General features: G+C 46.8%; 5 protein-coding genes across 5 annotated transcripts; 2 read left to right on the top strand and 3 right to left on the bottom strand.

Moving 5' to 3' along the window:
* Positions 1-2559: 2559 nt before the first annotated feature.
* F4822DRAFT_429142 (uncharacterized protein) lies at positions 2560-4616 on the top strand (the record flags this gene model as incomplete). The annotated part of the gene is made up of 3 exons (XM_051461037.1): positions 2560-3851; positions 3904-4285; positions 4338-4616. The coding sequence occupies 3 exons, from the start codon at positions 2560-2562 to the stop codon at positions 4614-4616; spliced, it is 1953 nt and encodes a 650-aa protein (XP_051314297.1).
* A 158-nt stretch (positions 4617-4774) lies between these two features.
* On the bottom strand, positions 4775-6703 carry F4822DRAFT_429141 (heterokaryon incompatibility protein-domain-containing protein; the record flags this gene model as incomplete). Its single annotated transcript, XM_051461036.1, has 1 exon — positions 4775-6703. The coding sequence occupies one exon, from the start codon at positions 6701-6703 to the stop codon at positions 4775-4777; it is 1929 nt and encodes a 642-aa protein (XP_051314296.1).
* Positions 6704-7926: 1223 nt separating this feature from the next.
* Positions 7927-9307, bottom strand: F4822DRAFT_248591 (NAD(P)-binding protein). Its single transcript, XM_051454404.1, has one exon. It carries the CDS (start codon positions 9198-9200, stop codon positions 8097-8099), a length of 1104 nt encoding a protein of 367 aa, XP_051314295.1. The 5' UTR covers positions 9201-9307; the 3' UTR covers positions 7927-8096.
* A 1203-nt stretch (positions 9308-10510) lies between these two features.
* On the top strand, positions 10511-12106 carry F4822DRAFT_443444 (glycoside hydrolase family 93 protein; the record flags this gene model as incomplete). Its single annotated transcript, XM_051463114.1, has 3 exons — positions 10511-10746; positions 10847-10854; positions 10959-12106. The coding sequence occupies 3 exons, from the start codon at positions 10511-10513 to the stop codon at positions 11864-11866; spliced, it is 1152 nt and encodes a 383-aa protein (XP_051314294.1). The 3' UTR covers positions 11867-12106.
* A 1405-nt stretch (positions 12107-13511) lies between these two features.
* Positions 13512-15543, bottom strand: F4822DRAFT_403023 (PAF acetylhydrolase). The gene has a single exon (XM_051458085.1). The coding sequence runs from the start codon at positions 15257-15259 to the stop codon at positions 13688-13690; it is 1572 nt and encodes a 523-aa protein (XP_051314293.1). The 5' UTR covers positions 15260-15543; the 3' UTR covers positions 13512-13687.
* Between the last annotated feature and the right edge of the window lie 2 nt (positions 15544-15545).

Here is a 15545-nt window from a genome sequence, read left to right as displayed (position 1 = left end):
GGCCTTGGTGCCTTAAAGCAATAGATTACACAGCGGCCTCCACTACTCCGTTCAGAATGCTGTAGCTTAGGCGTTGGTATGGGGGTATCTTGGCGGTCTTCCTCCTGCTGTCACACCGCTGAAATAATGACTTGCTGCCGATCATCTATCTTCTAAAAGCCCTATGACCGGTGCCATTTTTCTAGCCCAACTACATTATGGCAATCTCATCTCAAGAACCCCTCACCCCACTGTCTGTGTGGTCTCCGAAAGCTTACGGGTTTCCTACCCAGATAATGAATGTATCGTCTGTATCGGACGTACCTAAACCGAACAGTGCGCACGTAATAGTAGAATTACCCCTGCATTAGACGTCTTCCTCTTTATGGTACAGTACCTAAGTACATACATAAACACGTTCGCCTCACTAATAATGCTGGGCTCGAAGCCCCTGTATGGTGTAAGAGCTAGATGCGGGGGACCCTTTCCGAGGCAACCCCATGCACGGTACTCAACTGCTAAGTTCTTAGAGCTTTCTAACTGGCGTCTTTAGTTCAAGCTTTGCCGTCCTGAGAACCTCTTAGAAATAGTGAAGCGGGATGAGAAGCTGACGGCACTTGTCATATATTCTAGACTCTGTACTAATATACGTATTAATGATAGCGATATAAAGACGCTACTCAGGTATGAACTAGCGAGGTCTGCTATTTATTACTTCGCTGCTACCAAGCGTGGCACCGTCGATACGGATAGAACCCACCTGCCAAGTCCGCAACCCTTGTAGCCATATGGATGCATAATATACTTGTTTTGTACACCCAACATGGACGTCCAAGTTACGCGTACTGTATACCATTTATGGTAGAAGACCCATTGACATATTCTCGGACCCCTAGCTTTATCGCTGGAAACCCCCGTAAGCCTACACCATCTACCCAAGTACAACATACGCAGTGTATAGTACTGAGTATCACTGCTTATGTGGGGCAATGGGTGGGGGTTCGGGAGGCGTGAACGTACCTAGGTAGGTATGAAGGGTTCGTGGAATAAGTATGCTACCTAGTTAACTGTTAGTTTTTTTAGACACTAATGGCGACGTCGCCGGCGGTAGGTTTCCCGGTCAAAGGCATGATGCGATTATTGTGAGGGATATTCTTGGCGCTTCGAGTACGAGGAAGGAAAAACGTCATTCTAGTATGACAGCATGTGATAAGAAGCAATAGAAGGTCGCTGAGCACGAGTAAGGGAGAATATAGTTGCTATTTGCGAAGGAACTTATTTGAAAGTACGCGTTCTGAGGTTGTTATTCGGGTATGAAATGCGCACCTGTAGAAAATTTGAAGGGGGTAATGACTAGTATGGTAGTTAGTGACATGACTATAGGTAAATATTGACTTTAACTACTACGAGTATAAATTGCGAGCGCTGCCGGTATCTCGGATTTCATAATTCGCAGTCCTTCCTGCGCGTATAGTGTGGGTATCTAACGCACTCTTTGCTCCCATGGAGAGGAAAATATGAAGCGCTCAGCAACAAAGGGAGCTCTTCGAGACATAGGTGGCGATAGTGTTCCTCTGATCTTATGTTGAGACCAAAGGTGTAATTAGTCGACTTACAAGGCCATAGGACACTTCCAGAATACGGCAGTGTTAGCAAGTTATATCGTTTCTTGAAATAGAGCCATGAGTAATTAGTCTTGGGAAAGCTCGAGTGGTAGATTTGATCGTCAGCGAAAAGTAGATTTCAGGATTGTATTCCACAACAGTAGTGTCTTGTCTACCGCCCACTCACGAGTCAGTCGGTATTCCTCGGATGTATATTTCCAAGGTTGATAAATAACTTATTTAACTATTCCGTTCATGTTTCGATTCACACGTATTTGAGTAACCAAGCTTATCCAGAGGATTGAAATAACCATCTCCGTCTTGCCGGATACTGTCAATTGAGAAGGCCAAGAAATACCGCACAAGCATACCAGGATCTTACACGTTGCCATTATTTTGATTGGCTCGGTTTGGAGCCGCTTTCCCCCGTTGGGGATGCCGAATGTGGGGGAGATGACCTCGGCGGCTTACTTCGACTATTCTCTCATAGATCACAGCCTCATAACACATCACAAATGGAAGACGTCGTTGGCTAGATATATCTCAGCCTCAATATAACTTATCTTGGAATCTACTACCGTTATCTCATCAACACCCGCAGACCGATCCTAACCAAGTACATCCTCCGTTTTGATCTAAGGCATGGTTTTCTAGCATATGCCGGGCTGTATTGGTTGGGAGGGTTGCGGGAACACAACAGCAGCATAAAATATATAGCAATTCCTTGGTACGACCTTCGAGATGCCCGTGGCGCTGAGTGATAAAAAGACGTTTAGTCATCGTCCTGGGCCTCCCAAAAGTCACCCTTTATGGAAGAAGGGCCCCCATCGCCGCTCACCCCATGCTTGTGACGAGTGTCGCCTGCGTAAGAGGGCTTGCGACGCTGCAGAACCATGCGGCCCTTGTCGCAATTCTAATCTTAGTAAGTCTTTAGCTTTACCTATTTACATATTATATGTGAGGCGTCTCCCTGATGATGTCCTCACAAGCCTGTGCGTACAATTACCGAAGACCTGTACCTCCTCCGACGTTGAGAATACGTAACCTTCAAGATCATTTGAGCTTAGCACGCTCATGGCTACGTGAGATACATAACAAGGCGCCTGAAATACCGGGTTTGGATCTAGAAAATTGCTTACGTATTCTCGACTTCACGTTGCCCGAGGCCCAGCCTGCCTCACCACCTTCGCCGGTATCGCCTTCCTCGTTCACTTCTCACGAACATGCGCCGAAGCAAGCCGTACTTAAGAATATGCTAGTTGGCCATGACAGAATAGTGAATGTTGGGCTAGGGAAGATTGGTTTTTATGGCTGCTATTCCGAACTATCTTTCATTCTACGTACACTTGAAATTTTTCAGCGGCAACAAACAGTTCCCCCGGAACAGAGGACTCTGGTCATCTCTAACCTCTTCAGCTTCCCGCTTCCGCCAAAAGAGAATGTCGACTTAAGCCTCGCTAAATCTCTTCCTTCTTACAACATAGTGTTAACATTGATAGATGCCGTTTTTGCTAGGACTCACCCGATGCTCTCCTTTCTGCCGGAGCAACATGTGAAAGAAACAGCGAATTTACTCACCGCATTAGAAGCTCCGGCTATACCTACTCCGTCGCTATCTCTATTCCACCTGACGCTTGCGTTGGGTTATCTGTTCGATTCGCCAAGACATCAGGAAGAGGGGTGCCATGAAATATTACGAAGAGGAACGAACCATTTTCACACCGGTCTAGCTATGATAACGCCAATGCAAACCAACGATATAGAAAGCTTCCAAGCCCTTCTTTGCGCTATCATATTCCTCGTATCTTCCTCTCGGATCACATTGGCGCACTCTCTGGTCGGGACGGCCTGTTCATCGGCACTTCAACTTGGTTTGCATTCTGTAGGAAGTCGCATAGAACCTTCCTCGACAGAGACGAGACTAAAGACCCGACTTCTTGCCACTATTATGAGGCTTGATTTGTTTACTAGCATCATTCTCGACCTACCTCCCTTCATCCAACCGGACAAAGGGCTTCTAACTCGCATTACACGCTTGGCGCTAGAAGCTGAAGCTGAGAAAGACTTTTATACAGCGGCGAATCTGAGACAAGTTTGCCTTTTAGCCATACCAATACGGGAACATGGTTCAGTTGAATCATTCGCCGATGGGACACCTGGATCGGTTGACATTGGACATTTCGAAGAAGCCAAAAATGAATTCCAAAACTGGCAAGTGAGTACATCGTCCTTATTGGCAAGTCTGGGGCCTAGCAAGGAGCATAGAATGTAAGTGCACAGAGCATTCACAAGTAAGACCTGGTGCTAATAGGCTTAATAGAATAAAGCATGATCTCGACATGACTTTCAATTTCTGCCATATCATAGTGTTCCAACCGCTGTTACACTATCTTCGAATAATGGCTGATGGTGGGTCTATACCTGTGGCCCAATCGTATCACGCTTTGGCTTGCATCAAGATAGCTTCATCTACAATTGTCCGCTCCCATGAAATGATGAAAGAGGGGCTGTTTCTAGCGGGATTCTGGCCGTCCATATATACTGTCTTCATGTCGGTTATGTGCTTGATCTTTCTGATCGCCGCGCATCGCGGTACCTCTCGACCTAGCAAAGCTTGGCAACGAGCTGCTGTTGGAATCAGGTTTATTGCAGGCTTCGCCTGTGTAGACGATTGTTCGACTCGATCTTTAGAGGTTCTCAAGGTTAGTAAGATTTCTCATTCATTCTTCAATTGATCCAAGCTAACGATTTTAGATGGTTATAAATGAACTTTCACATACTGTCTATTTTGACTTTGGAGAAATACAGGCGTCTGTTGCTCGAAACTGCGAAAGGAGGAGTCCCCTCATAGTTTCTCGGAGTGGTTTTATAGCCACAACAGTCAATCAACATGAAAACGCTTACAAGGCCAAAGATTATCCAGAAACGCACCCCCCCGCGTGGTTTAATTTGGACTTCGATATTCCCGAAAATAGCCATGTTGGTATAGAGAGTGAGGCCGACAAAATGTTAGCCCAGGCAGAGGGATTATGATAAAGAACGGGCTGTACAACTGGGATAACAGAGCTAGCATAGAATATGTCTAATATTGATAAGACAGGGATGCGGATAGTTTAACGTGCTATTGTTTGTAAGGAGATTATTATCGTAGTGCCCAAGCATCGATCCTGCCTGTCCCGTTATTGTCTGGCCTATATTAATACGATCTTCTTTTGCTGGTAATTTTGGATACCTCCCCTGATAGTTCTAAAATGCCCAACTCGTATAAATTCGTCCTCTCGTCCTTCTGAGTGATCAGCAGTGTCGCTGCCGTCTGACTTGGCGAGAACGAGTCCCCATTTGTGTGAGATAAAAGCACCACACAGTACTTTATCTTTAGGGATGCCAGCAGTCGTGTCAGAATATGCATAACATATGGCGCTTTCTTTATTCCCTTGCAACTGCACCACGTCGGACTCGAGTGCCGTTGACTGGCCTGCATAGGTCTTGTTGTTCAAAAGATCGCCTGTGATTGAGAACCGGAATACGCGCGTCTTCATGACAATCTTACCAGCCCTACAAGCACCGTACGGGGACGTGTCTGTCTTTGTCCAAGCATCGACGATGGTGGGCATCCAACCGTCTTGTCCATCATCGTCCGTTTTAGAATAGAGGTGGCATACATTACCATCGTATGCAGCCCAAGACCAGGACGGCGCTCGATAGGTCACGGCTCTTTGTAGCAAAGCGCCCCAGGGCTGCCATCGGAGGCCCTTTCTCAGATCTACCGACCAATTTCCGGCCAGATAGTTGCCACCGATCACACTATGCGCCTCTCTAGCATATGCGGAGAGGGCGACAAGACGGTCGTCGCTCACTGAAGTAACACGCGGGGAATAAAACATCTGAAGGTTTCGGTACCACGACTCGAGTGCCTGCTTTTGATGATTGGTGGACGGTATCCGGGGGAATTCAGGCGGAATCGAGTCAGGCCGTAGATCAGGACGGATGTGATAGTAGGCGCGTGGGCTTAAGCTGAACCTATTGAAATTGTCATACTCACATCCGTCCTCGGTACATATCTCGTGTCGACAACTCACAACCACCAGTGTAGCACAGTAGCGAACAACCCGAACAGGAAGCACGGTCTCTTGAAAAATCCAAGCCCGTTGATCAGCTGATGCCTCGTCGCCTTTTCTTACTGGAACAAATCGGACGATGGCAAAAGAAGTGTGGCCACTGACCAAATCTCTTTCAAATGGTAGTCGAACCGGCACCCCATAAGGATTCCTAGAAAGCGCCAGGAAGCCGTCGCTAGCCGAATGTGGAATGGACGCTTGGATCGTGGCAAAGGATTGGGTGTAGATGTCTGCCATCACCCGTAGTTGCTGTTGCCTGATTTCTTCGTCGTCTTGTGGGATGCACATGGAGTCGATCCAGAGGTATTGAATTCCGAGCCGATGGGTTACGGAAACCGCATCTTGTAGCGTTTGGGGCAAACTCGCTAAAGATATACATTTCAAATAGGATGGGAGACGGGCCTTGGTAAGCCATGTAAGTTCTTGCACACTAGCGGGACCCCAACAATAGCTGAGAGCGATGTAAGATCCCCTCTGTGTGCCGTCATTTTGAACTAGAAAGGGCTCCTGCGCAGTTTGAACATCTACGATAAAAGTAGGGAGGACGACATCGTCATTGCGAGGACATCCACTGTGGGTGGCTTGGCAATTTTGAATAGTGGCTTGAATAAACTCGAATGTCGAGTCTGACTGGTGACTGTCTGGTAAAGGTCTCTTCGAAGGATATGGATTTGGTGTTTGTGTGCTGTCCTTGATGGTGTCGGTACTGCTGGGATCAGAACACACCTCTAGATATCCGCAATTTGAGGTCGACCACTGCCACACTTTGATAAAAGTTGATGCATCTTTGTGACATAGGGAAATTTTTACGGGTGTGCGCACATCGGTGGACAGGCCTAATGCTCGCGACTCTGGCGGGAGTATATCGGATATAGCAGCCGACACGAGAGAACAGAATTCACATCCGGCAGAGGCCGATCGCCGTAAAGCTGGAATTGTTGGATATTCAAAATCACTCAGTTCCCTGAGGGGCGGTAAGTCCTTGCACAACGAGCATAACATGGCGGTGGGGTGCGTGTAGCGCGAGATTACAATGATTAGGTACCTAGCGAAACAACTGAAGACTTATGTAGTATACCTGTCATAATATTTAAACACTACGGCGGTCCAATGAGCCCATAGCTGCCAAGGCGCACGATAAGAACGGCGTATGAATGAGTTATATGCCACATTCCCCTATATCTACAGGGGGTGAGTTCATAGCGCTTATGTCCCCTATAAATACAGCGCTTACAGCATTCACATCTCTTTCAACAAGCAGGTTTTCTACCTTTCTCATACACCACAATCCGACCGACTATATCAATTCTTGGCCGTCGCATCGTCGCTTACCCTACCTGCATCGATATGACTTGCCTCATCGTCATACCTAGAAAACACCCAGCGCTTCATCCTAAGCTTCATTTAAAAGGAGGACCTAACTAGGCTGCGGCGAAGGGGATTGACTAAGAGGCGCGGGCCTTATTAAACATCTTACACTGACATCAACTATTAATCTGTTTCTGGTTTGGCATGTTTCGGTGTAGCCGAGCTCTGGACCACTAAGGAGATACTTTGACATACATAATATGAGATATGAGTGCGATCAAGGCGACAGAGCCAAGTATAATCGCGACATTTCTTACTCTTTCGCCGCTTGTAAGTGGGACGTCGCCACTATTGTTACTATAACTCCGCGTCGGAATCATCGCGATATCCCAAAAAATCTATGCAAGAGAGGGGAAAATAAGAGTACAATAAATGGTCAAGACGAGGTCGATACAAATATCTCTTAAATGCAATATTCTAGGTCGCCCCGACCAGGTATGCGCCCGAATCGGAAGTGTCCTGCTAGGCTACTGTGAATCCTTCCGCGAAAAGGGTTTTATTAACACTTCGAAACTCCTTAACTGCTATATGGAGTGCATTTCCTATGCTCTATATATATCTAGAGCCACCAACCGCTATGTTTGGTTCGGTTCTTAGGCCACGTCCTTGTTAGGTATTCCCTGTGTCATTGTTTGCTATCTGTGCTGACGAATGTCCTAAACTCCAACGATTCCATCCTAGGCGCCAGTAACCACCAGAAGAGTTACGTGGCATGTCGCAGGAGTACAGGAATGATCACGTCCAGCCTGATTCTCTCCAAAAACCCCTTGGCATATACTTAGGCGCATACGCATAGTTACAATGCAAGTATAGGTATAATAAGGCTACGTACCTCAAGACAATGGACTTTTTAGATGCTTACTTCACCAGGAACTAAGACCATGGTCCCTTAAAGATGCTAACCACCAAATTGGGACGAGAGGAGAAATATCGAATTGATTGAAAAAAAAACCTCCGATAGAAACTATGAAAATTGGACTTGATGACAAAGCTGCTCTACCCTTGCCCACGGGGCCGAGAGTACCTTCTACAAACCGTACTTAGCAGCTAAATCTCCATCAGCGATAAACACCATTTTGCCCTTCACCGCAGTACCCGAGACCAAGTATTCATGTGCTGTTTTACCTTCACTCAACCGGAACAGCTTCGCAATGGTGGGGCTTAGTTCTCCACTGCGGACTTTTTCCAACAGCGCATAAAAGCCCTTAAACCACAGAGGCTTATCGACTTGATAAAAGTCCCTATCGACGCTCCAGTGCTTCATCCGGGGCCGCATCCGCGTAGCGATAGTAGCGTGGGCGTTAAAATTATCCTTTTGCAGGAGACCGGACCCATCTGTTGCGATCTCCGACATAATGCCAGTCACTATAACTTGTCCGACATCCTTCTTCGTGGCCAAATAGCTTTTTTCGAGACTTTCGTCACTTCCTACTGCGTCGTATGCGACATCCACTCCTTCGCCGTTTGTCAGGGCTTTGACTTGCTCCACGAGGTCGGGAGCATGACGGTCTATTGGGATTACACCCAATGATTTGACATAGTCGAATTTCGATGGCGAACAGGTACCGATAATCTTTATCTTGAAATCGAATGCGCGAACGATTTCCGCGACAGCCGTTCCAAGGCCTCCACTTACAGAGCCGACCAAAATGGTAGAGCCAGGGGGAAGATTCACCCCACACTGATCTAACATCCCCCAGGCAGTCATGTAGTTCAATGGCAGAGCGCAGACTTTGATCGGATCATCGGTGCGCTCGATGCGAATGAGTTCGGAAGAGCGTATGACAGTGTGGGTGGCGTGAGCGCCAACGACACACATGGATGTGACATGATCTCCCACAGCTAACTTGCTGCTCTCTGGCACCGACGGACCTAGAGCGATAACTTCGCCGACGAAGTCGTATCCTGGCGTGAAACCCGGGTGTTTTGTAAGTGGGTTGGGGTAGCCGCCGACTCGTTGAAGGTTGTCGGGTCCGGCGATACCACCTACAATAATCCGTACAATAACTCCATCCGCGGATAATTCAGAATAAGGGTCGAAGGTTTCCCATTTCAAAACGTCTGGGCCACCAAACTTGGTCACAATCCATCGACCTGCCTGGTCTGGAGTAGAGCTAGTATTTGGTGCCATTTTCGGTGAGTGAAGTAGAGAACTTTGATTCTAGGGTGTAGTTGCTTTGAATTACCTTGACATCTAGGTCGATACATGGACTTAAATAACTGCCTATGAGAACAATGGCTCTGATTTATTTTTGACGGCCTTATGATGTTCCAATTAGTATTTTACACATTGATAATCAGTTGCGCCGGCGGAGGAATAGGGGAACACGACGGCCAATTTGAACGATGCATATCTTACTAATTTACCTCGCGCATTTCGCGCATCGCGATTTTGGTCAAGGCAGCAGTATTAGTAAAATACTTCTTTCTTGGTCAATCATCTCAATTAAAAATAAGTACTCTCTTAATAGTTACCCTATTCACGTAACCGTCTCGTGAACGGCCAGTTTCATTATAAGTTTATAGCTCGTCGATTGTTACTAATTCTGTCGATTGAAATGCAATGCCCGAGAAGCGCGAGGTTTTATAGAAGAACGGGTTGTCAATTACACTGGACACCTGCTGACATATTTTTCGGAGATAATTTCACATCTCTGAACTCGAAATACCACATGTGTCCCACGTTTCTTGTGCCTAACTTTACCTTTATACCCTCTATCCTACCTTTTTTTCTTGATTTCAAAGTTAATGAAACTTACTTTAATATGAAAATTACGTCATTTTATTCTCAATATCGACGATCCTGGCCTAATTCCAATTCCAGCCTAGGCGTTCCCCACGATACGGTATCTTAATAGGGTTTTCTTCTATAGGTGAAAAGCGACTTACTTATATATAGGTATATATATATATTGCTCTGTAAGTAACTACGTATTGGCCAATCTTGGTGTAGAATCTATCGCCTTTTCATTGTATTCGTAATAACACAACCTACTAAGCCTAATAACTCTTAGGCTTCTTCTGGTCTCGTCGTATTAATGGTGCGCATAGTGAGGCTCTTGGAGACGAAAGATGGCATGATAATAACGTGTGCGGAGAACCTGGAGGACCAAGAACTTATTCCAACTATTTTATAGATCATTGGGGTCATCCGGTGGGTTGGCGACCTTAATCATTGCTATTAAGCTGACAAGATATTTCCGTGAATCGGCGTAGGTCTAGGCCAAACCCCTTACCCAATTAGGTATCAACAGTAACACCTCATTGGCTCGACTAGAACCTGGGGTAACATAGTCAGATCTTGATTCTGTGAAGCTATTCGGCGAAGAACATAGCGAGTCCTTTTAACCGGATGCTTCCGAAATGCAAATATAAAATGCTTTGTAGATCTTCAAATCGAAAATCCCTAGGGCCTTAATTAATTATCTTGTCACCAGCAAAATGCTGTTCCGTGAGCAATTATTGGCCGGTCTGGCCGTTGCCTTGTTTCCTTTAGCGACATTCGCGCGACCGCGAACGTCTAGCATAAAGGAACTCTCGCGGGTGGTTGTATATACACCACCTTCAACTTATACGGACCCGAGAGTGCTGTACGCACGCACAGCTCAACTCCCTAATGACGATATTCTAGCGACTTGGGAGAACTACAGCCCTGAACCCCCTCCGGTTTATTTCCGGTACGTGTGAAAATACTTATGCTGTCTTAACTGCCCTTACCTTTAAAAACAAACCCCTTCCCGCCGATTAATGGTTGATCTATTACTAATGCGCCTATAGTACGTTAAGTATTTTCATATTCTGCAGGGTCCAGCATTAGCTGGATGACCCCGTAGAGCACCACGAACCCCCTATAACCCCACCTATTTAGTCGCTAACACATGATTTTCAGCCATATATCGCTCGAGTGATAAGGGTGCTACCTGGACAAAGATATCCCAAGTTGAGGACCAAGGTTACGGATATGGTTTACGATATCAGCCATTCCTCTACGTGTTACCAGAAGACTTCGCAGGTTATAAAAAAGGCGATGTATTATTAGCCGGTTCATCAATCCCCACCGACCTTTCAAAAACGCAACTTGACATCTACGCATCATCCGACAGCGGTAAAACGTGGAAATTCCTCAGCCACGTAGCAGCCGGGGGCGAGGCCAGACCAAACAATGGCTTAACCCCCGTATGGGAGCCCTTTTTGCTGCTTCACAAGGGAAAGCTCATCTACTATTATTCGGATCAACGAGATTCGAAGCACGGACAGAAGCTCGTCCACCAAACCACTACGGACCTGAAAAATTGGGGTTCAGTGGTCGATGATGTGGCATACTCCACCTATAGCCAGCGACCGGGGATGCCTACAGTGGCTTTACTCCCTAACGGCCAATTCATTTACGCCTACGAGTACGGCGGAGGCCCTAACCCAGCAAACTCAGGGTCTTTCCCAGTTTACTATCGTCTCTCAAATGATCCAGAGAAGTTTAATAGCGTAACTCATCATGTGCTAAGAACCACTGATGGCACTGTTCCAACTGGGTCACCATATGTCGTCTGGTCTTCAGCTGGCGGCGCGAACGGGACGATTATCGTATCCTCGGGGTGTTGTTCTGAGGTTTATATCAACAAGGCGCTGGGTGCTGAGGGTGCATGGAAGAAGGTCTCGTCGCCTGAAGGAGTCTCATACACCAGGTCTCTGCATGTCTTCCAGGAAGACCCCGCGTCTCTTCTGATCGCGGGCGGAGGTCATTTGCCTCCTAGCACGACGAATAAGGTCACTATTAGCGTTATGAATGTTCCAAGTTAGGGGCGCTTTAAATTTTACTACATATGGTTAAAAACGATTCTCAAGAAGTTCGGATTCAAGTTGGTGTATCATGTTCGTTCTACTTAGACACCTAATGTAGGGAACCACAGCGTCTCTGAGGGCGTCGCAGTTAGGCGCTGCCCCTCATTCAGGGGCGAATTAAAGCCGTAGGTACCTAGAATCATTCTATATGCCCGCTAATTCCAGAATATCTAGGTACATGAAGCCTATCACCAGTAGGCCTAAATCGCTTTCCTCGTATTTCTATCGGGATTTTAACCCCAGTCTTCTAATTCAGACAACTCTTTGAGTTAGGTATCTAAATAAGAAACAATACCTAAAACCCCCATATGCGACACCTATTCACGTTCTTCATATGCAACTCATTCCCATGTAAGCCCGAGCAACCCTTCTATGAGATACGTCTATAACGCCTAATGTAGGTATCATTTACCACCGTTTCTGCCCACAAAGTTCCCATGTCACCTCCCCGAATACAGTTCTCCCGGCCTCGAAGTATCCATAGCCTCATGTCTATTATTCAGCGTGACCATCTCATGTGTACTAACCGAAGTATGCGTCCCTTCCCGGTACTGATACCACAACTCCGACGGTGGCTTCGCAACACCATCATGATGTTCGAATTGCATAACCATTCTATCCCGTTGCTTCTTCACCTTGTGTCGCTTCCACCAAAACCAGAAGCCAACTGCGAAAGCTATCAAGAGAGCTCCCCCAACACCAACCCCTATACCTATTCCTATCTTAGAACTAGTCGACATCCCCGTTTCTACCTGATTACTTGCTTTCGCGGCCTTGCTTGGTATAGATGGAAGAGCGGAGGAACTTGTCGGTGCATTGGTACTAGACGCGATGAAATTGTTTCGCTGCTACTGCACGTTGATAGCCGCCGGGTTTATGAGTATATTGCTTAGAACCGTAACTTCGATCGGTTGGTTTGAAGGATCCGGGGCTGAAGTGCAGGATAAAGTAGACCATGAGTCGGTCGCATCTGTTAGTTGTAGCGGAAGTAGGCACAAACCCCGGCGGATGACACTCGGATGTATCGCTAGGCCCAAGGCTGTGGTACTTATGAGTTGTCGTGTTGCCGCCGTCTAAGGTCTGGGCGTCTACGGCCTGATATGACTGTGTTGTAGTCTGGTGTTAGAGTGAATGTGGTTGCTAGTGAACCGAGGTTTGCTATCGCTGACGAGGTTATATAAGATATTATGAAGGGACTAGAAGAAATTGTACGCCATGTCTAAAAGGATACTCAGAACAGCGAGGAACGCGTAATAAAACAGGAAGGGGGCGCGCGCTTAAAATCTACCTCACGAATAGAAGATAAATTATTCGATCGGCACTCCCATCTCGGGTAGATCCATCGGTCTCACTGAAGGATTCCGTGTCTTAAATTTTACCTGGTTTTAAAGTAACTCGTACGACCAAATCCTGCATATTGATTGGCTTTTTCTCTTCGTGGCGTCAAGCATCTAACGCCACCATTTTATTCGGGTTTTATCTACCACGAGAATCTAAACAACTTAGGTACTATCGTCCTAATCATACTTAATAGAATGCTGACTACATGATGGGATACGAATATAGACCAGGTAGGTGGTATACGTAAAGAAAATGGAACAGTGCATATTCATGACATTGATATGGTTACCTGGGTTATTTAGTATGAATCCTCTCCTATATACCATCTATAAGTACACTTCAAGTTACATTTCAGCTCCTTTGCTGACCCGTATATGCCGCCGCACAAGTACAGTGGTGGCTTAGCCCACGCCCATCTCCCGATATCCTCCACATCATCTAATTCGGCGAGATATGCACCTGCCAATACCTGCGCCAATCGTACCAAGGGCCTCCCATCTTTTCATTTTCCCCTTGTGCCGGTTTCCACACACCGAACCCCATACCCTCATCATACTGCGGGAACTCCGCCTTCTCCCTCAGGAGACTGCGTTTCTCCCCCGTACTCAAAAACCACAGGAAGTCCTCCGTCACATGCACATACTGCCTTAATCCCTCATACACATCGATCCGCGCGCCGGTAGTCCAACTAAGTAACAACGGCTCCAGCAGCGGGGCATCCGTGACCGAAGGGTGCGAAGTACCAAGCGAAGTCGCGAACCAAGAAGGCATGCCGCGCAGGACATTATTCTCAACAATATCGAAAACCGTATCAAAATGTGTCCGCCCGTAGAATACGCTACGCTTGCTACTCCATGAATTGCTATGAATCACCAGCACCGGAACACGAATATCGTCATTCAATCTTCCACTCGCCTTCCCAGGATCCAACACAATCGCACCACTAAACGGCCGTTTCGAACTCGGTCCGCCCCTAAGCGCTTGCATAGCGCCCGTAGCACCATAACTATGTCCCGCGACGACCATCTGGTCCGTATTAATTCGACCCTTCCAATTCCCAAAATCCGCCCCTTCCCCTCTAGAATTCTTCTTCAAAACCTCTTCCCCGTGCCCCTCATTAATAAGTCTCAAGACCTTCACAGTTTCCTCAATCTCCGCCTCCCGGAAATCAAGCTGCGCCGTCTTAAACTCATCAACCGTTAACTCCCTCCCGTTCTTAGTCTCCACCTCAGGAACATCGAAAGTAAGTTTAACGCTCTCCGACTCGCCGTTTTTCATAATAACAGACCCGGGACACGAGCCATCCCTATGCTCAATCAACGCAACAACATACCCACGCGACGCCAGCTCCCCGGCATAGTGCGTGTAATCGGTACGACTACTCGCCATACCATGCGAGAACACAACCACCGGATGTCCTTCCCTCGAAATCTGAATCACTTTTTCGATTTCCCCATCATCATTTCTAGTCTCCGGGGTAGCCGTAACCGTAGCCACGAGATCGGCAAGTGGCACATCAACTTGTGCTGGAATTTCGATTCCTCCGACGAGACCGCTAACAGCCCCCGTCATGAGTTTATTAACGATGAAATTATTCATATGCGCGAACTTAGCGTAGCCCTCGGCCGTAACCGAGACCGGTTTCGGAATCCAGTGATGTTTCGGCTTATGGCTAACCGCATTTTGTATCGCAGGATAGTATAACGTGAAAAGTACTGTTTCTAGCTCGAACGCATTTTCTTTCGTTCCTTTAAACCGTGCTGTATCGATTAACCGTGGTGATTTTAGAGGTATCTCAACGTCAACGGCGCCGACTGAATACGGACCGCTGTAATTAGGAAGGGGATGCGCGAATAAAGGTGTTGAGAAGATGTAGCAATATATAATATAGATCGCGACCGATGAGCAGAAGATGTATCGCCATGATAATCTAGGTCGGAGGATAGGCGGGAACCTAAGCCTCGTTGGGGGCGCCTTGCCCATAGTTGATGCTTCTGGAAATGGTTTCATTGTGATATCTAAATCCGATATCGATTTATGAATTACATTGACAATTTAGATATTGTCGAAGTAACGTAGCTCTGGATATATGGGTTGCCTACCAATGATGGCCAGCTAGGTATCCAAGTTGAGAATGGCGATGATGCAATGGTAGAGGAGAAACTCCACCACTAGTTACGCATGTAGCGGTCTTGACTAAATCGATCTTTAAAGAACGATCTAACTAAAACGCATCTAGGTAGTTTATTTCAACTTCCAAGTTGCATCGAGTAAAGGCGAGTACATAGGGCAATTT

Source organism: Hypoxylon trugodes (assembly GCF_022578975.1).
Source record: "Hypoxylon trugodes strain CBS 135444 unplaced genomic scaffold F4822scaffold_5, whole genome shotgun sequence".
Lineage (NCBI taxonomy): Eukaryota > Fungi > Ascomycota > Sordariomycetes > Xylariales > Hypoxylaceae > Hypoxylon > Hypoxylon trugodes.
The sequence above is the reverse complement of the archived record's forward strand: the minus strand, read 5'-3'. Positions and strand labels throughout refer to the sequence as shown.